The following is a 23,013-nucleotide window of genomic DNA, read 5'->3' on the forward strand; positions in this document are numbered from 1 at the left end:
TTAATGGCAGAAATGACCTCTGACCTCTTTAGTATAAAAAAAAACTACCACAGAAGACACAAAGTCACCCATAGCAGTGATATATGATAGCAGTGGTGCACAGGGCACAGTCTGTGGTCTACTAAGCAGTGGACGGATAGATAGGATCAGAATGAATCTTGCTTCATCATGTTCTCGATAAATGGATGTGGCAACGACCTAATTAAAACTCCAAAGCCCTGAGCACTTGTTTCCATCAGTGAATGATTCTGGTAATGTGGAAATGTTGTGGGAGAAATTTGCTGGTGTGGTTCCCTTAGAATTCAAGGTCAATTGTAAACGCTACTGAATGGTACTTAAGGATCATCTTTATCCTATGTTGCAGCAATTCTGTCCTTCCAGGAGGAGAATGTTCCCATCCACAGGGCTCGTGTGGTTGCTTAGTGGATTGATGATCATTATATATATGATAATCATACATTATGACCTTTCAGTCACCAGATCTGAACCCAGTTGTTATGCAGTTTGGCCTGCTCTGTGGAGCTATGCTGCTCATTTGCCAATTGTGTCTACTACAGTACATTGGAAGATTAGCAAATTGATTTGGCTCACAAACTTATAGTATTGCCTGCAGGACAAGAATGACCTGCCCACACTGCAGTCTGTTGCCTCTGAGAATGAACTGCAGTTGTACTATGCTAGTTTCTTGTAAGCTTGCACAGCAAACAGTGCTAGGTGATTGCTCAGTCTTGCTCCATGATCATTGTACAAACCTGACATTGTGACTCTCTGTGCATTCTAATTACTCTCTATTTTCCAAGTACAAGTGCATGCAAATATACCAGACCTTTGGACCTCAATTAGACCACGGATATGCCTTAACCTTTGGCCCACTTTGCCCGCAAATATACTCTGTGCCATAGCACATAATGTCATGATGACACAGAAGGGGGTGGAGCAGTATCAGGAAGTGGGGCACCCAGCATATCATAAGAACATGCTGGGTTGCTTTGCAGACACCTCACAAGCCTAATACAGGTACCACCATGGCAGTGATGGCACTGCCCCTTTCATCTTGCTCCCTGGGTCACAGCATGATTAATTATGACCCAGGGTCCAGACCATTGTACTGTATTAGATATTGTTGGTTATCTCTTTGTTACTGTTTTGCCTGTATGCCAGACTCTTGTACAGTATCAGACCACGGTCCATGCTAACTGCTCATTATTACACTATCTAGTCTAGAAGTGTACCTAGTTATTTGACTGTGTCTACTCATACTAATGTCATTCTGCTCTGCAATAGTTCATACCTGCTTTTAATCTGTATAGTTATTACACTAAACGTACTTGGCAAATAGTACTACCTCTATCTACACTGCTTTCTGCTGCTAGACAACACCTCCAGTTAAATCTATGATTTCAGAGTTCTTGCTAATGGGGTCTACCTTGAACATACTAAGGTAGTATCACATTTACATAGCACCAATCAAGGGCTGGGACACCTGAGACATTGTTTTGCACCATTGTCAACCAGACATCAGCTGAGTGACTTTCTTGTATAAGAATGTTGCTACATCCTTCCTGCACAGCTCTAGACATTGATCAACTCGATGCCATCGCACACAAGGGCTGCACACGTGTGTTACCTGACCATGTTCCTGTTTACACTTTTTTCTGTCTACTACACGTATGTAGCCCTGCAGAATATTTGATCATATGAGATTACTCTGCATTGTCACAACTTTTTTGAGCGCCATTGAGCCTTAACAGACGTGGCTGGTGTATGTGAGTCTCCTGTGGATTAAAGACAATCGGAGGTATTTAATAATTAACATGTAATGGAAATGAAGCCAGAAATTAGAGCAGGTTAGGATCAGCAGTGACGGTTTCTCAGACACTTCCTTAACTGACTCTGTATCCTGTCTGGAGGGTCCCTGGAACGTCTAGTGATGTCACAGACCCCAGAGGAACACAGCCACGCCAAGACTATGTAAGATCTAACAACATGTATATTGAAAATAGAAAACTAAACTAGTCTGAAAATGAACATTTGTGCTTCTTAATGTACATGAATAATTTACATAAAAAATAATCTGCATTTGTACATTTCAATTAATTACTTGTTGATGAATTTTTGCAAAACTTCAAAATGTACTGTTATTGGCAGGATGTAGTGCGTCCATCATGTAGACCTGTGATGTGATGACTTCTAAAATAAAATAATTTGTGTCTTGATATAACTAGTTACCCAGGTTTTTAGTTATAATGTATGAAAATGGCTATAATTACTTCTAGTCTTGTAGATAAATAACAAGTTAAGTTTTATTCCTATAATAATGCTCCCCACAAGGCAGCTTCAGTATGTAAGTATGTCCTGTTGTGTAATTATGGCAAATATCAGGAGCAAACGCTGGATTTCTATAGAGGGGTTTCCGAATACTTGATTTCAGGAACAAAGCACAGAAAGACGGCCTCTATTTTCTAGTCAAATGCATAACAAGTAAGGCTGCGTCCCTGTCACACAGTCTTCTATTTAATATGAATGACATTAGAAGTATATTTAAAAAGATTAAAACATTTTTTTTTACTCTATAAAATAACATTTTACCACAGAGAAGTTATCTGCGTCAATGTGTGTACCTTCACCGCTGCCCATATCCAGTAAGATCCGTCCACCAAGCTAGGCAACAATTTTTTGTAATCCTACGGTTTACATCATTTTGTTTTTTAATCGAGATGCTACTGTTACCACACAGCCAGTCATTGGAAAATACTGGAATTGGCGCAGTTAAACCCTGGGATGCTCTCCCACAAAACTGGAATTGGTGCAGTTAAACCCTGGGATGCTCTACCACAAGAACTGGAGTTGGCACAGTGAAACCCTGGGATGCTCTCCCACAAGAACAAGAGTTGACACAGTTAAACCTTGGGATGCTCTCCCACAAGAACCAGAATTGGCACAGTTAAACCTTGGGATGCTCTCCCACAAGAACTAGAGTTGACACAGTTAAACCTTGGGATGCTCTCCCACGAGAACCGGAGTTGGCACAGTTAAACCTCGGGATGCTCTCCCATGAGAACCGGAGTTGGCACAGTTAAACCTTGTAATGCTCTTCCACGAGAACCGGAGTTGGCACAGTTAAACCTTGGGATGCTCTTCCACGAGAACCGGAGTTGGCACAGTTAAACCTTGGGATTCTCTCCCACAAGAACCGGAGTTGGCACAGCCACGAGAACCGGAGTTGGCACACACTGTAGAAATATATTTTAGAAAGAACTGGACATGCTTCCTAGAAAAACACCCCAGGGCTATATTGATACACGGATTTGTCAGGTTGCCAGTAGAAAGTCAGGAAAGCATTTCTCCCCTAGGGCACATTGGACTATGATTGTATTGTTTTAGGCGTTTGTTTTACCTTTTTCAGGATCAACTGGAGTCTTGGGGGTAAAGAGTTGAACTTGATGGACAGATGTCTAATCAACCCAAACAATAATTTAATGTAACAGGAAGAAACAAATTTACTGCTGCTGATGGCATTGTACAGTATTCATTAATCATCAGCACAGTTCCTTCCTGCTGCATCAATCTCACTTTCCTTCCTTGTCATGTAAGAAATCAGAGCATGCTCACAGGTGTAGCTTCAGTCCCAGGTCTCATATAATTATAATGCTGTAAACTCTGAACTCCAAATACCAGCCCCAGACAGTACCCACCTTCCCAGTCATCCATGTGATGGGCTAATGTCAACAGAAATAAGTCATGCCCATCAGCAGAAGAAAATAAAATAATCTTCTGGTTAATTGTCAGAAATTGCAGCTGGCGAAATCTGTATCTTAAATCTCTGCAGGAAACATTTAACATAATAGAAAGCAAGGATTTGTCTTGGGGGGGGCAATAAGCAACTGGTTATGGGCAGGTTCACAGGGCAAAAGGGATTTTCTTTTTGATCATGCTGAGAAGTTACTCCTAGGGGGGTTGGGAGCTGGTCAGGCTATATATGGAAGATTAGCAATGTCTGTATAGACGTGGGATTAACAGCTGAACACTGCAGGGAACCTCTGGGATGGATTCCTTAGCGTGTAATGTACGGTCTCCATGTGTGATGCCAACTTGCTTTGAATATGAGAATATTCCGTCTGTCGCTTCTATAACTTGCTCTTACACACAACTGTGTGCACAGGGCTGTAGAAAGTAGCCCAATATAACACTGTGGATGCAAAGTTGAGGGATAACAAGTATTCCTAGACAGGCGCTACAGTGGGCCACACTCTCCTAGCAGCTGTATATTTTTACGATTAGTCAATCTCCAACATAGTATGGGAAATATATAAAATAAGGTGAAATAGCGCTTATCGAGGAAAAAGTGCTAGTCTTAAAATCAGATGAAATGAATAAGTAACATTTAATAATTGATAAATGAATTTAAAAAAAAATGCAATTGCATAATACAATAGTAAAATGAATAGCATAAAACCAATACTGCATTTAAACCACAAAAACATGCACCCCTCTCAGTTAGAGTAAAAGGTCAGCTTTATGGGTGGGCAGCGGGTATAATGTCCTGGTCCTATAGTAACCTCCAGAATTTGAGGAAAAGTTCATATAGCGATGGTAAAGTCCAGCCAGATGTATAGTTACCAACTCACGATGTGAGGGTCCTTTAAATTTGCAGTGCAAAAAACTGTCTCAGATGGTAGGTCCCTTGGAGTGGTGTAAGTAGCCGGGAGCTCTCAAGTGGTGAAGACCAGTATTCCACCTTCTAAAGTTTGCAAGAGTCTGGAGGTCTGGTTCAGGTTCTAAAGTAGTTTGCTGCACAGTCCAATGGAGTCAGAGCCAGTTGGAGTGCATAAACACTGACGTGTTTCGCTAGGTTACCCCCAGCTATTATCAAAATAACACTGTTGATGTTCACTATTCACTTCACTGAGGAATGAGGCACATAATAAATAGCTGTTCATTGATCAAAAGTGGCACAGAGTGCCTCATACCTCAGTGATGTCACTAGAATATTGGTTAAGCCCGTAAATGGCTACACCAGTGATGCAATGTTTGCTGGGCCCTATGGATATGTGCAAGCAATAGTCGGTCTCTATACGGATGTGCCCTCAAACACCTAGCCTCAATACTCCATACGGCTGGAGACGCCCGGTGCGACTGAGCCACACCCAGTGGTGGAGCGTAGTAACCTTTTCTTTACATTTTGTGGGGGTTTTTTGCATCGCAGTCGCAGTGAAACACCAATCAAAGTGTACTACAGACGCTGGGCTGTGACTTTAACTGCACAGGATTTAGTTTTAAACACGTACAAAGTGCAGTGTAGCTAAGTAGTTTTGTCGCTTCCAGTTGTTTTATGTTGTTGTTGTGTGAATAAGATGCATATTTTAAATGAAAAAGACCCTCAGCGCGGCCGAGTCGCTTAGAATCCTGTACACCGAGAGGGACTGTTTGGCAGGGATGAAGCCTCAGTGTATGAGGACACAGACATCTCTTTTAGATATTGGAGACTTTGAGACAGTGTTGTGCAGAGATGTCATCACCCAGCGCTCCTGGTTTAGAAACCGCTAAACAGGCCATGCTGACACTAAGAGAAGGCTGTAACTAAGCAGCCCTGAGCCGGCCTAATGGGGCACAGGGGCACAGTTGCTAGTGCTGGTACCCCTATTTCTACAATTAATACATCAGTGCACTGTAGTGTTTACTTCTGTCATAAATCTTGGATTAATTAAAGGCTCCATGGTTTGTAGTATAACCAGTATATGCATTGCACATTCAGCTTCTTGCTAGGAGGAGGTTAATACTTTGTACAGAACCTGTTTATATCAATGGCTGTGAAACTGGAGACCAGAACTCCCTTATTCATTATTAAACATCTGGATGATGTTTCCTAGACACATAAACGATAGTCGTTGAATTGCTTTTTGTATCTGCCACTCACAGATAATCCCATCGCGGACTAGGGAGGTGCATAAAATGTTTAAAATCCTGCTTTTTCTTCTCCTGTGTCCTACGCAGTGACCAGCAGTGGAGACTGAAGCCACCGATCCCTCCACAGTGCAGGTAACACAGGCATTACCCTCTCAGTAATCTGCCCTCCCAAATACTTGCATAAAGATAAGTTGCTGTCTGGAGAAGCCTGCTCATAGTCCCACCACAGCTCAGTCCAGACCGAGAATGAAAGGGTTAATTACATTATGCATATTAGAAACTGCATGCGTAATCGCAGCTGCGATCGCAATAGTCATGAATCAAGCCCACTATACGCTCAACCTTTCCTTGTGTACAGGCTCATCAAAAGCCAAACTGCCTCCCCTCCCTGCGGCTTACCAGAGCTCACCCTGCCAGAAAATTAGTTGCCCTAAACTCACCCCCCATGTCCTCATCCTACCTAGTCTATCAGTTTTGATATCGTACTTATCATATGTCAATTTATACATCTGTATATTCCTTATATGGTGCAGCAGAAAATGTGTCAACCTATAAAAAAACAATAATATCAGTAATCTAGGACAGTGGTTCCCAAACTGTGCGCCGTGGCACCCTGGGGTGCCTCAGGACACTTGCAGGGGTGTCTCAGGTTGGTTGTCCAGCACCAACTCAAATTATTTATGGTCAATGTAATGTAAATATGTGGGCAAACAGAAGCTTAAACCTGTCCATAACCACATTACTGACCCTAAGGATGACAGGTCAGCACAATTTACTTCACTTTACTACATTATTTCCGAATTTCTCAATAACAAACGTTTGGCTTAGGGGTGCTGTGAGAACAAAGATGTTACTCTAGGGCTCTATGATTCAAAAAAAGTTTGAGAACCTTTGATCTAGGAGAAGCATGGCGCCAGCAGATTCAGCACTAGATCATAGTCTGCATCATACATTATAATGCCAATGAAATTGCAAGAACTACTGGGTTGGTTGAAACCCTAAGTATACCCTCTAGGATGCCTTAAACTAGTAAAGGATATTGCATGTGACTATATAATTGGGGCGGCATGAAGTTGGACACATATTTGACATAATTCACTATAAAAAAAAAAGCCACAGGTCAAAAAATGTGTATTTACAGTTACACCCAAATGCTGAGACGTGTAGATTGCAGTATGCTCTGCACCTGTGGCATATGCGCCCAGTTTACGTCAGACATACACTTACACCCATGTTTTTGGGTTGGGTATGAAATACTGGCAGTCAGGATGCCTGCTGTCAAAATGCAGACAGCGGCATCCCGATGCTTGGTATCCCAACAGGGGTCGGGTAAGTATACCAACCCTCCCCCCCTTCTCCCCCTAGTTCTCCCCACCTGCACCTTAATCCTCCCCGTTAGTGCATAAAACCTAACCCTCCCCCTTGGTGCCAGACCCCAACTTCCCCCCCAAAAGCCTAACCCTAACCCCCCTGTGGTGCCTAACCCACCCTATCACCCCCAGTGGTGCCTAACTCAAACCCCCCCCCAGTGTTGCCAAACCCCAACTTCCTCCCCAAAGCCTAACACTAACCCCCCCCTCCCCGGCAATTACAGCCAAGACGCCCCAGCTTACCTTCAATCAGGATGGCGGCTGTAGAGAACCCGGCGTCGGGATCTACACTAGCGTCAGGATTTCAACGCTTATCTTTAGTCCCGGATCGGGCTTCCAATTTCAATAGCCGGCATCCCGTCTGCCTGCATACTAACTGCATCCCATGTTTTTAACTATAACACGACTTAAGAAATGAATTTGCAATCAGCCAATCACAAGAAGCTAGGTAGCACTGGCGGCTGTCATTGTCATCAGTGTGTAATTGGACCATATGTCATCGGGCACCCATCAATGATACAGCTTTCACTGGCATATATGCCTGTCTGTGATGGTCTGCATCTGTTTACAAATAGCCGAGCAAGCTTTTACTGTACTGGGCCTATATTAACCCACTCATTACCCCAACCTTCCTATCTCTCGGCTGCAAACAGATAGAGTTACGCAAATCAGATCTGCTACGCGCATATGTCTGCTTCCTCTTATGTGAGCGCTAGCAGAACAATTTTGCATATTTTTAATGTACACAAACTGGAAAAAAATTTAACTACGCATCAGCCCTAGAATATACAAAAATAAAACAATATGTTATATGGTATTGTTTTAAGTGAAACTTGGTGACCAATAACTTATAGCAAATATGCGTGAGACATCTGAAAACGTAGACAGTGGTCTGTAAAATATCCAGCATGTCGGACCTGTTGGATGATAGATGCAGGGGTGGAACTGACAATTCTGCCAGCTCAGCAAATACAATATATTAGAATCCTTCTCATACCTTCTACAAATATATATATTAGTGCCCACAACGTAATACAAATACTGTCACTTCCATCAATAGTAAGTTTACTAACAAGTTATATGCTATGAATAAACATACACGTTACGTAGCAATGCAAATTACATGTTTATTGAAAATAACTTGCTGTCAACAAAATTGTCCCTTTGTCTTTCAATGTCTCTCAAGCAGGGCTTTCTCCATATATTTCCATTAGTATCAAAACAGGTGGCGAAAGCCCTGCAAAAAATTCCTCTTTTTGATACTGTACTGATACACTGTACAGTATTTTACCTTGGAAAATTTGGTTTTTTTTCTAGTCTTAAGCTGGGTACACACAATATCATATATTGGCCAAACTTGCAATCTGCGATGTATCGCAACGACCATCGTATAGTGTGTAATCTCAATTAATTGTTTGATGAATTGCGCGGTTGCATCTTCCCATCTGACGTGCTGCTACATCGGATGGGAAGATGCGACATAAGATGCGGTGTGGTGTCATTACCCCTGCAACGATATATTGTGTGATGTCATTGTATGGCGGATTGTGTAGTGGTTACTCAGGCACGATATATCGTTACATCGTATCGGACAGCCACAAGATCGGCTGGTCATTCAAGTGTGTACCCAACTTTAGTGCATGCTGTTAGTTGTAGTACAACAGCTGTAAGTTGCGAGAGCCTGCTCTTTGTTACTCTGATCGGGTTACTTTGTAGTGATTCTACTGCCTGTGCTTTCAGGATCTCACAGGAGTTGTGGATGTGGGCAAAGTGTCAGGTCTTGTCCTCACTGCGTATGCCATTCGGTATCGGAGCCAGTCTACCAGTCCTTAAGAAAGGTGAGTTTGGCTGCTTTCTATGTGTATCTTCTGTACATGTACAGTATAATACTACCATTAAGTTCTATTCTAAAGCAGGGCAGAATTAAAATCTTACCTAAAGTTGGGTACTATTGAATGTGTGTACCCAGTGATGGCACGACGTGATCGAATGATATATCGCGCCGGCTGTACACTCTACACAATCCAATGTAAGATCGCGCGATGCATCGTTCCCTGCTGCATTTAGCAGAATGGCGTTGTTCATTGCATTTCCCCCTCTGCTCTGCAGAACAGCAGATGGGACGATGCAATGAACGATTGCCATGCACGCACGATCGGGCGTAGACACTGGACCTGATTCAGACCTGCTCACTTCTGGAGGCAGCTCGTAGGTCTGATGGGCGTGTTTTTTTTTTCTTCTTCCTTCAGCCTGCTCGCAAAGCTGTGGGTGACCCACAGCTTGTGCGAGCGGCCTAGAGATGGTTGCAATTATCGCGACCATCGGCTTGCGACAAGACCCTGTGGTAGGGTCTCGTCTCCCGCAAGCCCGAGTGGACTTCCTGCTCTAACAGAGCAGGAAGTCCATTACTGACATCACTGGTGATGTCAGTAGGGCCTCCCACAAACGCCAGGCGTTCCTAAGGGAACGCCTGCGTTTGCCTAACCACCCCCCTCCCCGCCTACAAAGCGGGGCAAGCTGTCACTCACCATCGACAGCCACCCAGTCTTGTAGCGAGTCCCGGAGCTGTGCGCTTGTGAGCGGGTCTGAATCAGGCCCCCTATACGATCCAGACGAAATAAAATTCCGATACGTGTCAGAACAATATATCGTAAGATGGATCGGATAGTCTGTACCCAGCTTCAGATACTTCCCAGCCTCTGCTGTATAACATCATGTCTTATAATATCTGACCCACAGCCAGGGGCGCCGAGAGGGGGGGGAGCGGGTACAGATTACCCGGGCCCGGGTTTCCTGAGGGGCCCAGTGGGGGCCCGGGTCCGGCGACACTCCCCCCCCCCTCACAGCAGCTCAGCACAGCGTGTGCTGAGCTGCAGTTGGAGACTGCTCGTGGCTGCTGAGCAGTAGCCACAGCAGTCTCCTATGACTGTGCGGGGGAGCGATCACACTGATCGCGCCCCCCTGGCTTTGCGCCGGGCTGAGTGGGCTCAGAGAGCCCCCCTTCCCAGCTGCAAATCTTTTTTTTTTCTCGGCAAGGGGGCGTGGCCACGCCTCCAGCAATTAGGCCACGCCCCCTATTACCGGGGCCCGCCACAGCTCTTGGCGGGCCTGCCCACAGCCATGCATGGAGTGGACTCTTTACTATGTACACCTGCTCTATTGCCTTTCTCATGTAACTGAATGGTCAGTCAATGAGGTCTGTTTTCTGGGCAGACATTGTGTACATAGAGGATGATTCTGACGCATCAAACTGCAGCATCCTACAGACCAAGAAAAGCTAATTATGCTATATGTCCCTCTATGTGCAGATTTGTTGGCTTTCATGCGTCCCAGTCACTCCGCCCACTGCTTAGTAGCCATCATTAGTATCTGGACTTGCTCCAGCCCTCATGCTAGATGGAAAAGATCCGTCTGACGTCCCAATTGTGTCCAATCACCTAAAACAGGCATGGAAGTCAGGCCTACAGGCCCATGACACCTCCATCAGACACAAATGTTCTACGCATCTTAATTCTCGCCGCCCGGTAACACCCACGTGGATGTTAGCCTCCGTTCGCTCCAGATCCGACACAGACGCAACTGCTGGCTACTTTTTGGACGCATCCTGCGGCAGATGCGCACAACATGTTTTCTTATTAAGGGGAAGATGCACTTAGCCCTGGAGAGAGATAAAGTACCAACCAATCAGCTCCTGTCACTATACAGGCTGTGAACGGGATGCATCAAAGCTAAAAATTAGGTCAAACCCCCGCAAATGCCGTTTTCAGAGGTTTGACTGCGTTTTCCATATGCACCAGATGGAGCTTTGACCCGATAGGCAACGCCATCTACAGATGTGTTGCCTGATAGTAAGCTATGGGCTTCTTATAGGGATAGTTTCCCGAGAGGGATCCAATAGGATTCCTCCCAAGGTCCCCCGTGGCTCGCATTGGCCTACAGCCGCACATGTACAGAAGGACTCCTTCCGGGAGGGAGCAGCCAGATTGGCATTGCAGGGGGCGTGGCCGGAACAGGGGCGTGGCCACGCAATCACAGCATTTTGGCCCTGTCCCCGCTAAAAAATGCTGAGATTATCGGCATTGTGAATCAGGGGGCGGGGCCAAAATGCAGCGTGTCAGCGTGAATCACATCATCAGCCTCCCCCGCTGCGAGGGTTTCTCTTAAAACCGCGCGCAGGGGGGCTTGCCTGCCTTTCTGGGGTGCCGGGAGCGGCACCCTATTTTCGGGAGGCATCGGCAGGGTAGGCAAGTATGCTCCCAGGTCATAAACCTGAAAATCCCAACACCGCAAAGGACAGATCTTATCAAAAGAGCTGTCCTTTACTTAAATGATCACAGTGTTATTAAACACCAGTATGCATGCGTTGATTGGCAGGATGCATCTCAGCCAAATACGATGCTTGCCGCATCCCACCCTGTTAGTACATCTACCCCTAAGACAGGCCCCTCTTGACAGAGTACAACTAAGTTTGTATGATCCCTACATAGTAGTGTACCTGTATGGGAATTTCTGCAAAATAATGATGTATGCAAAAAAGCTATTGAAATAGTATGAGGAATACAGGGCCGGGAAGTACAGAACTGTACACACTGCAGTGCGCATGTCTGGAGCATCCAGAGGACACTCTGGGGACTCCGGGCGGCACTGCAGCAGCGATCCTGGCTGCAGGATGCCATTACAGGCACCCTGTTAGCCAGAAGCAAAGGGCGTGGGGCAGCACGCACCCCCAGTTACAGCCCTGTGTGTATACACCAGTTGACAGTTGAGAAGATATATTGTTCGATGGCTGTTCGAACGACATATCGTCTAGTGTGTAGTACCCAGCAGTAGTTGAAAGGGGTCCATTCTTCAGTGCCGCGATTCCACGGATCAGTGGTCATCTATGATGGGCGATTCTTCGGTGGATTGAAGGAAATTTTCCATGTAAAAAATTCCTGACTTGCAGATTCCGACCATTTACTGGTTGGGATCTGGGAATCGAGATTTTGCTGTCGGCAGAACGGGGAATTGCACGATAGAGGCAAGATGAATGGACCCCTTTACTCTAAAGAGGAATTCAGCAAAAATGTTGCCTAAGGTGGAGATCACCAGGATATGATACAAAGTTCTACCTATGATCTGGAGTTACCTCAATGACTGAAACAGGTCCACACTGTGATCCTTTCTGCTAATACCATTCTCAGAACCAGCAATAATGTTGTTGATTCATGTGTAAATAAGGGGGAGAATTATCAAACCTTCTAAAGCGAATTAGTGGAGAAACCACCCATAGCAACCAATCAGCTCCTAGCTATCATTTTATGTACTAGATAAATGATAACTATAATCTGATTGGTTGCTATGGGCAACGTCTCCACTTGTACTCTTTAGAAGGTTTGATAATTCTCCCCCTTAGGGGTCTATTCGTGAAGAACATGAAGTGGTTCACGAAAAATATCACTATAGATCGCATCACAATGATGCGATATATAGTCATGTACAGGGCCGGCTCGGGGCATGTTCGACCAGTGCGGTCGAAAAGGGGCGCCATCCCATAGAGGGTGCACACCTCCCAACCATTCCCGATTTCAGCAGGACAGTCCCATTTTTTGGGCACTGCTCCGCTATTCCACCCGCTTGGGCAAAGTGTCCCACGGCGGTCAGGAGGTTGGGCACCTCCTCCGCCGCGGTGGTGCCGGCTCCGGAGAGAAGGAATGGATGCCGCGGGCATGCGTGCGGCATCCATTCAGTGCAGGAAGAGGGCTGGGGGCAACCCAGCTACTGACGTAGTGCTGGGCTCGCCCCCAGCCTGACATTAACGGGAGGCATGCCATATGGGCACACCCCCAAATAACGTCATTTAGGGGACGCGACCTATGGTAATCAGGCCACACCCCCATTTTCGGTCGGCGCGCACAGCTGAGGGACAAGGTACCGTCCGGCACAAGGTACCGTCCTGCACAGGGCGTGGCTCCTCCTGGAGCCGGCCCTGGTCATGTTTAGTAGCCATTCATGTAGACTTACCTCTCTGACGTCTTCGTGCGGTATCCGGACCCTCCACGATCCCTGGACGCAGTGAGAATACAGACATATCGGGTGCCCAAATTGTCTGTATTCTCACTGCACATGTGGTGGCATCAGATAGCAGCCGGTCAGGTTAGACCTGCTGCAAAGGACACTGGGCAAAAGGGGGCGTAGCCAGCGCCAGGTGTCGGGCAGAGAGCAGGGAAGTATGCAGCTTCCCTGCTCTGTTCGGTTTGCAGTACAGATTACGCCATCCTGAGATCTGTACGCAGCAGAGGAACGGAAAGCTGAGCTTTCCGCACTTCTATGAATCGCACTCACCATACAAAAGTCTGGTGATGCGATTCATACACGAAGCGGGGGTGCCGCTGGAGAAGGAATAACCTTCTCCACGGTAACCCCCTGTATGAATTGACGAAGGCAGTGAAAAGCCCTTTTCAGCTAAACAGGACTGTTCACTGCTCTATGAATAGACCCCGTATGGAATACACGCACCTAGTCTGAGAGAATGTCAGAGGAGCCTTCAGGTTGCCCCTGGACCAGGATAAAGCTGAACCATCTTATCCTTGTGAACGGCTCCAAAACCTCCATTCTTAATTACATTATTAACATTTACTTATATAACGCCAGCATATTCCGATGCTCTTTACAATTCGGAATTGGGAACAAAACAGTAATAGAACAGTACTAAAAGAAGACTGGGTGATAATAACAAGCAGACAAAGAGGTAAGAGGGCCCTGCTCGCAAGCATAAAATCTGAGGGCCTCATTTATCAACGAGTTTTATCACTCAAAACGAGTGATAAAACTCATTGCGTATGATAAATGTTGCTCCAGCCAATCAGCTCCCAACTGTCATTTTTCAAATAGATGACAAATGGGAGCTGATTGGCTGGAGCAACATTATCTTATGCAACGAGTTTTATCACTGATTTTGATTGATAAAACTCGTTGATAAATGAGGCCCTTAGTCTTGGGTGACGTTATCCTTTATGGTAAGAACAAATCCTGTCCCTTCTCTGTGTGTTTATATTGTGAGGCCTAGTTACACTAACCTGTGTTTCTCACATTTTCCTCAGTGGCAGGGAACGAAGGGTCACGTGACTCTGTCTCCATGCTTCCCAAGCTCATCCCTCCCTGCAAACCTGACAACCCTGTGAAATCATCACGCACCCACCAGGAACTGCACCGGGAACTGCTGGTCACCTATAAGAAGTACGTGTAGTGTCGGCATGTACAGTCACCCCACATCATAGGCGCATATATAATGGGTGCAGGGTGTGTGGTGCCTGGGTCAAGCCCAGCACCTCAAACCATGCACCCAAAGTATATTTACTTTGCTCTAGAAAGTGTGTCCCTCATCCTCCGTTGCGCCATCTTCCCCGTGACATCTTCAGGAGGATGGCGCTGCACACTGTGCCAGAGCCTCCACTCTTTTGTGCGCATGCGCCAACTTCCTGACTATCCCTGGGAAGATGGTGCCACAGGGGAGGAGGGACCTGCTTGCTGGAACAAGGTAAGAAACGCCCCTGCCACACATGTCATATAGCAAAAGCTGAACACCCAAGAGATACTCTCTGTTTTTATTCTATGGATTATGTATTTATTACATAAGGGCATTATAAAATGAAAACAAATATTTAGGGGCATATCCAATTAGCCACGGGATTCCACCCACGGCTAATTGACAGGCAAAAGTCCCGCAACGCGGGGTTTAGCTATTCAATTAAATAGCTATTTCCCCGCGTCATTAGACTGGGACTTCCGCGCGAGAACACACTGATTCCGGGAGAACTGCGGAATCAGTGTGTTATATGCTCTCGCGCGAGGCAGAATAGGCCGGCCACACGCTGATTTTACCTCGCACCTACATGAGGTGTGAGGTAAAGTCAAACAGCGGGGACTCGTGCGCGTGGTCTCAGGGACACCCGCGCGTGGAATCCCCGCTAATTCAATCTCGTCCAGCGTGACAATTAGCCACGGGGTTTAATTGGAAATGCCCCTTAGAGTTTAACTATGATTCACTACAGATCGCTATTTTGCTTATACGCACGCAACTGCGTTGCTAATATCAGCGGTGCTATATAAATGTTTGCATTCGCATTGCGATCATGGCCTAACATAAGGACACCCACTTCCCCCTACTCACATCCGTATACTTGGCTAACATAGTGAAATAATCGGTAACATCGAGTAACATCGGACAGTTAGAGAAGCCCAGACCTTACTTAGGAATTGCTTACTTATGCGCATGCTATGACGCCTCAGGCAGCATCTGGTATCGCAGTGGATAATTTATGCACGCCCCTGCAACGCCGTTGAAATGCACTGGCATGCCTGCTTTCGCAGGGGCCATCTTTTCTTTACTGTGTGCTGTGTAGAGTGACAGGGTGGGGGACAGGTGTCTCCTACTTAGCTCCTATGAGAGACCTGGTTAATACCTGCTATAAAACTGTTCCAGCATCCCTGTACCACTACCTGTTTGCAGCATACACTCACCAGCTGGCGAGCTGTATAGAACTCTGCACCGCTCAAGCTCCACTCCATTACCAGTATACATGTAACAGTGAGTACAGCTGTACCTGTTATCTTTCAATAAACCAACATCACTGGCAGGAGCTTTGAGGGGGTGAAGTTACTATTTACCATGGCACGAACTGGCTGGAAGGGCCCCGGGTCAGTAGCACATCGGCTTGGGAGAGAGAGGACAGTGCGGAGGGTCCCGGGAGGCTGCTGCTGCTGAGCAGCAGCATCAGTCAGTCCTCTCTCCCTGCAAGTGTTACAGGGAGGGATCGTCTACAAAACAACATCCTGCACACACATAATTTCCAACACTGCTTACCATACTGTAGGACGCCTTCCTTCTGCCAAACTCCATAGCTTACCCTGGGCTTATGAAGTTCATCAATAAATGCCTCTCTGTAAAACTATATGCCTCATCGGAACCCGTGGCACACTTTCACAAGATGCGGTGTTCTGCAAATCCATAGCTGCTTTTCTACTGTGCTGCAGACAATTTGAGTCAGTAGAGTGAGTTTATCATACAGATGTATACTATACAATTTGGGGGCAAAAGGGGGACAGTTTCAATGTGTAGAACTAATCTATATTCAGTAATCTTATCTCCTGACCTTTTGTTTATACTGTTGATTCAGCCAGAGACACAGAGCCTGATTCAACTGCGGAGGCAGCTCAGTTTTTTACGCAGATTCCCGATGTTCGGGGCAAGGAGGGGGCGGCACCGGCCTCCCTTTTCCCAAAATGGAGACGTATTGCCGCTGTCGTGGGGAAGTGACTAGGCCAGGATCTCCATCGGCTGATGGAGGTTTCCTGGACTCTTTTCAGCATCTGCTTGCACGACCCCATGGGTCACTTAGCCGGCCGATGGTTTCGCAGATGATTCGATATTGTGTTTTAGAACGCAACTCGGATCAGTAATAAATGCAGGAAGCATGACGCTATCGTATTAGAGCGATATCGCAGCTGCTTACATGGTAGCAGCTGCGATAGTCTCTGCACCCACAGCTCAATCAGGCCCACAACTAGCAGTTGCCAAGACTCATACCAAGTCCTGTGTGCTGATGGTGGCAATGTGTAGCTCCACGGGCCTCCAATGTTCTCCTGTGCAGACGAGAGAGCTGGCACATGCCTGGTGGTCACTTTTTGAGCATTCTGTCACACTGAAAGCCCAAGCCGAGCTCCACTGCGCCTGCACTGGTCCCTCAGAAGAGCAGAGCGGGGCCTCCAGGAGTGGATGAAGACTTATCACTGTGCCCCCTCACCCCTGGGCACCATTGCAGCTATATGGGCTGCTATGCTGGTAGTTATGTCCATTCCTTAGCTAATTACTATATGCTATTCCCCTTGCAGAGGCCTTGTTTTGCACAGTAAGCCTGAACTACTGCGTGTTATGGAGAAGAGAAGGGTCCAGGGGCAAGAAACTCAGGACACTAAGACGTCACACTGCCCTCTACAGAAGGAACTGCAGAAGTGGCAGCTGCGAAGAGAGGAGGTAAATATCCCTTTTATATAATGCACAAAGGGTCTGATTCAGAGATGGACGTTATTCACACAGCCGCTGCGTCTTTGTATGCAGCAACTATGCAAAATGATGCAAAAGCCGCAAGAGGCATCTTAAGTGCAAAGACGCCCACTGCCGGCCTCTGTGATCCGATGCCACCCACTGCCGGCCTCTGTGATCATATGCCACCCACTTGCCAGCCTCTGTGATCCGATGCCACCCACTGCCGGCCTCTGTGATTCTGTGCCACCCACTTGCCGGCCTCTGTGATCCTATGCCACCCACTTGCCGGTCTCTGTGATCCTATGCCACCCATTTGCTTACCTCTCTGATCCGATGCCACCCACTTGCCGGCTTCTGTGAACCGATGCTGCGTCCGAAGGCGCAGCCATCGGATCAATCACGTTCTGCTCTGATCAGATTTTATACTGTATAGCTTAATCAGTGGCGTATATATAATGGGTGCAGTGTGTGCGGGGCACACGGGCCCCCGGGTCCAGGGGGGCCCCACACTGCACACACTGAACCCACATTATTTTAGACTTACCTGTCCGTGGTCCCACGTCGGGTGTTTGCGCTACTCAGAACACCGGAAAATGGCCGCCGCGGCCATTTTTCCGGTGTTCTGCGCATTCGCAGTAGACTCCGGGCACTAGAGTGTGCCCGGAGTCTACTGCACATGCACAGAATGCCGGAAATGGCCGCCGCAGCCATTTTTCCGGTGTTCTGTGCATGCACAGTAGACTCCGGGCACACTCTAGTGCCCGAAGTCTACTAAGGCTCTGGTGGCTGGCTAGCCGCGTCAGTCGGCTACCGGCCACCGGGGGGGAGAGGAGGGGGCCTCGCACGGGGAGTGCACACGGGCCCCCTCCTCTCTTAAGACGCCCCTGAGCTTAGTGCTACATCCTGCTTAATGGTTGGCCCTACGGCCGTCCTCACTAGAAAACTCATTTCATATAGTAAATTGGCAAATATTGTGGAACTCTTCTGTAGCTGACAGAACTTCCCACACGTGGAAAAACTGAGGGACTGATTCTGAGTTGGGAGCAATGCAAAAAAAAGCAAGTAACTGTATCCGGACCAAACAGTGTAGCAATACAAGGGGTGCGAATACAATAATTATTTTTGCATGCAGGGTTAATACTGGCTGCTTTTGCATGTAACCGGCAAATGCTGAACAGCTTTATTTTATTATTTTTTTTCTTTTATCTTATTTATTACACTTGCAAATTAGATTAGAGTTTGGACATGCCCCTTCCACATCTAAACCTGTGCACATTGTAAATGCAGTCACCTGGAAGTTATGATAGACTACCGAATTTGGGGGTAGAGTCTCCTGGCTCCCGGTATAGTGGGCAAATCCCCTCATCCTACCGGCTGACAGTGAAGTGGGCGAGGTGCAGGTGTTGAGGGCGCATTTCGCATTGCTCTGCTCACACAAAGCTGGGAATACCGGCAAACCATCAAGGTGGCGGAGTCAAGATTAACTGTATCATGGTGCTCCGCCCACATCCCACCCGCCTGCCTCCTTCTCTCCCAGGCTGAGACTTGCCAAAGTCAGCGAGTATGCTGCAGCGCAAGATGGTTATACCCAGGTGCAAAGTTACTTGCTTTTTTTGTGCTTTGCCCCTGAATGAACAAATGCAAGGAGATGATGCTAATGATATATCATTCATATCGTACAAGAGTCCAGATACAGGGACGTGGTCTGCCAGAAAGCTGATTGGGCGCAAAATAGTAATGGTTTGGGTGGCGCTAATAAGGGAAAGTTTGTCCTATCAACAAGTGATATTCTTGTTACCACTCATTACTAATCTCAAATGGTGCTCCAACCAATCAGCGCCTGTCATTTTTCAAACACATGACAGTTAGCAGCTGATTGGTTGGAGCACCATGTAAGATTAGTTATGAATGATAACAAGAATATCACTCGATAAATCTGGGCTTTAACCCCCAATTGGAAATCATGGCAGATATCTACATTGTCATTACAGTATATTATTGTTTTTTGTTTTTAACTGAAATATGAACAGCTAGGTGATTACTATACAAATCAAAGCCTGACTTTGCAGTGTCTGTTTCGGTTACAAATTTGTTGCAGACCTAAGTTATTAATTAACTTTACATACGTTCTCATCGTAATGTCCTGTATAATAAGGGTGTTATGCTCGAGCAGTAAACCAGAACAAAGTAACCCTTACTGCTCTGGATAGTTTTGCCATGATAAACAGAATAATGTTAAATCGTTAAGTACTAGCCTGAAAAACAGGGGCATAACTAGGTATTTGAAGGCCCAGGAGCAAAAGTTTGTAAGGGTCCCCTATGTAACACCCAATGGTAAAAAATATATATAACGCATGTAACACATATTTGCGTACTCTCCCAGAATGGGCGGTAGGCTCACGAAAATCGTGTGTCGCTCCTGGCCACTCGTAAAAGCAGGCAAGTCTCACGGCCTGCCGCTTACTCACTGGACCCACACTGAGGGGCTGATGACGTGATTCACGCTGAATTGCATCATAATTACCCTGCCCCCCTGCTTTATAATGGCGGTAATCTCTGCACTGTGTAGGGGTGGGTGGGGCCACAATGACGCTATTGCGTGGTCACGTCCCCCGCTCCGCCCATAATGCCAGGTCATTTTCCCGACTGCACACCCTCTATGACACATCGTGGGGGGGGGGCAGCCAGAATGTCGGCAAGAATGATGTAACTTTGGCAATGAAGACGGACCCCCCTTAGCTCTGGGCCCCATAGCAACTGCACACCCTTGCACCAATGGCAGTTATGTCCATGGTGATATATAGGTCTATATGTTACTGAAATCCCTTTTAAGTGCACTGTTAATCTATGTTCCAGATCACTTTTGTTTTTTAAAGTTTTTGACTCCTTGCACATAATAATAGAAGTTACAATCTGGCTTGGCTGATAAGGCATGTTAGCATTTGTAGCTCCGTAATTGATGATGAGACTCTGGTTGCTTATCTATTGTCTAGGGGGCCCATTTATCAAAATGTATTTGAGATAAAATCCCCGAAAACACCAGTTTTCGGGGGTTTACATCAAATACTAAGTATCCCCCGTAGTCCACGGCAGCTCTCCGGTGCCATCTGCATTTTCCGAATGATACATCCGGCCGATAGCATCGCTTTTTGCAATGCGATCAGGGGCGTTACTGGCATGCCCTGATCGCATTGCCAAAGCGATCATTGATAAATAAGCCCCGTTAAATTGACCTAGGGCCTGATTCAGAGCCGCTCGTAAGCGGCCGCTCATTCGTTCCGAGCGATGTTTGCACAACTGCGCATGCGTACGGATTGTAATACGCATGCGCGAACCAGTCAGTGCGGCCCAAAATCGTTTGTTCCCTAAATAGCGAATGCCTGCTATTTTGAGTGACAGGAGGAGGCGTATGTGGGTGGTAACAGGGGAAGGTGCTTGAAAACGGGGAGTGGAAATCAGAACGCAGGCGTGCTTATAGGTCAAAACGGGCGTTTTATGGGTGTGCATAATTAATACAGCAGCGTCATTGACCACGTCACTGGGTTATTTTATAGTCAGAACTGCTCGCAAGATTGCGGTAGGAAAAACCAACCACAAGAATAGCGAGCAGTTCATACGCTGGTCGATGTACTCGATTAATCTAATAAATAGCGGACATGACGTAGGAATGCGAGCGGCCAGGGGGCGTAGTTTTCAAAAAAACGACCGCATGTTTGGTTCGCTCGTTCAGACCTAGAGGCGTGAACAGACCGCAAAGAGCGAACGGTTCATTTAAATAGCCACCCCTTTTTTCTGAACGAGCGAGCGCTAATAGCGTCCGGCTCTGAATCAGGCCCCTAATTCATAAGCAGTTAAAGTTTTGCAGCTGAAAATGTTACTGTACATACAGGTTATTTTGTAGTGCGTGAGTAATATTACAATTTCCCACATTTTATTTGGTAATCAGTGACACCAAACAGCTGAGAGTTAAATATGCAAATAATAAAAAAAAAGGTTAACCCTGTAATGTAATCTGTGATTTTTCAGAAGGAGCAGAAATCAGCCAACAGTGAGGGGCCCAATGTCCATGAGTTCCTGAGAGTGAGGGAGAATCTCCGGAAATCGACAACAAGAGATCTGCAGAACCCCCTGACTCCTGTCAGCTGAAATCCCCCTTTCAGATTACAGGATCACACGGACCCCGATCCATTCAGGCCGCTTTGCAGGCTGTCTGCAGCTCCACCCCGTGTTTTGTGGAGTATAAGTGACGGGAGGAATCATGGCCCGGAGAACACGTTGTACTTTCAGAGAGAGCCTGTGCAGTCAGTCCATCACTGCTAATCTCTTTACACTCTACAGAACAAAGGAGCAATTGTGTGTAGCACCCTGAGACAAATTAATATTCTATGCAATACCCTCTGACCAATCCCATAGAGGGCCGGGATCCAGATAAACAAGAAGAGTAAAAGGGGCAGTATTATTGCGGACTTTGTAAGGGTGTCACATGAACAGGGTGAAGTTTAGGGTAAAAATATCAGTTTCTATTCATGGGTGGCTTAGTGGTCCATTCAGGCTACCATACAATGGTCCCTGTAATACAGGAAGTTATAGTCACATGCCGTATACGTATATGTAATAGCCCTTGTAGTCAAAGTGTTTTTACATATATTTTTAAATGTGTCTGACAGTAGATACTAGGGATTAACCATCAATGTTCACCATCGATGGAATCATTGGTGGTGGTTGACTTCGATGGAATGAAACCATTGCCTAGGAACCATCAATGGTTTTATCAACCGATTGTCATACCTGCTTTAATACTTGCTGGGCAGTGGACCAATCAGAGAGTGTGGCTTAGCAGGTCGTGTCGGGGGGGAGAGGTGGAGCTAGGCTCTGTGACTTGGCACTTGAAAAAAAATATTGAATGGTTCTGTGCCATCGATGGCTGATAACCATTGGAACTCCACCATCAAAGGCAATGCCATTGGCCACCGGGGGGGGGTGTCTTAACCATCGATGGTTGCTTATCGTCAATGGCCATCCCTAGTAGTACATTATATATTTATGTATTTTTTCTTGTCTTGCCTTCCATTGCGGTAGTATTAGTCAGGACGTTACTTGTTCAAATTTGTTTTACGCTTTACCCCATTTAGGTCCATAACAATGCATGCAAACACTGGTTTAAATACATGTACATGTTTTAAATCCGACTGAATAGAAGATTCACCTCCCAGAGCCCTATAAAGTGACAATGTTTAACATTTTATTTCCTATAGACTTCCAAATGGTCATGCATTGCATAACAGTGGTTCGAACACCTCTAAGGTCCTGGACTTTGCTGTTCATCTCGATTTGAAAAGAGTGTAATGTAAAAATATACCTGGTTCATTTCTATGGTTATTTTTCTTTTTTACTTTCCATACTGTATTACATCCATGTATAGTGTACAATGCATTGTCAACCTTCTATTTATTTTATTTATGGAAACTTATAAATATATTTTTTGAATTCTCTGTTTTGTGAATCACAGATGCTTTTCCTAAAGAAATGTACAGATATAAACATAGGGCCTGATTAAGCAAGGATCGCTATTCTGCTAATATGCACGCAACGCAGTTGCTAATATCAGCGGGGATATGCAAATAATTGCATTCGTATTGCGATCACAGCCTGACATAAGGACGCCCACTTCCCCTTACTCACATCCGTATACTTTAGCAACATAGCAAA

At 46.2% G+C, this 23,013-nt stretch overlaps 1 protein-coding gene across 1 annotated transcript; it reads left to right on the forward strand.

The window, feature by feature from the left end:
* The first annotated feature begins 5,993 nt into the window (after window positions 1-5,993).
* LOC148543459 (actin-associated protein FAM107A-like) lies at window positions 5,994-22,739 on the forward strand. Its single transcript, XM_088469021.1, has 5 exons — window positions 5,994-6,039; window positions 9,018-9,115; window positions 14,360-14,495; window positions 17,151-17,292; window positions 21,331-22,739. The coding sequence occupies exons 2-5, from the start codon at window positions 9,037-9,039 to the stop codon at window positions 21,448-21,450; spliced, it is 477 nt and encodes a 158-aa protein (XP_088325147.1). The 5' UTR covers window positions 5,994-6,039; window positions 9,018-9,036; the 3' UTR covers window positions 21,451-22,739.
* Window positions 22,740-23,013: the final 274 nt, after the last annotated feature.

The sequence above is a fragment of the Taudactylus pleione genome, unplaced genomic scaffold, assembly GCF_031769625.1.
Source record: "Taudactylus pleione unplaced genomic scaffold, aTauple2 ptg000002l, whole genome shotgun sequence".
NCBI lineage: Eukaryota > Metazoa > Chordata > Amphibia > Anura > Myobatrachidae > Taudactylus > Taudactylus pleione.

Coding starts and splice junctions, on each gene's coding strand:
- LOC148543459 (XM_088469021.1), top strand. CDS start 9,037: ATGTGGGCAAAGTGTCAGGTCTTGTCCTCACTGCGTATGCCATTCGGT. Junction 14,496..17,150: donor CTGCTGGTCACCTATAAGAA/GTACGTGTAGTG, acceptor TTCCCCTTGCAG/AGGCCTTGTTTTGCACAGTA. Junction 17,293..21,330: donor GGCAGCTGCGAAGAGAGGAG/GTAAATATCCCT, acceptor GTGATTTTTCAG/AAGGAGCAGAAATCAGCCAA.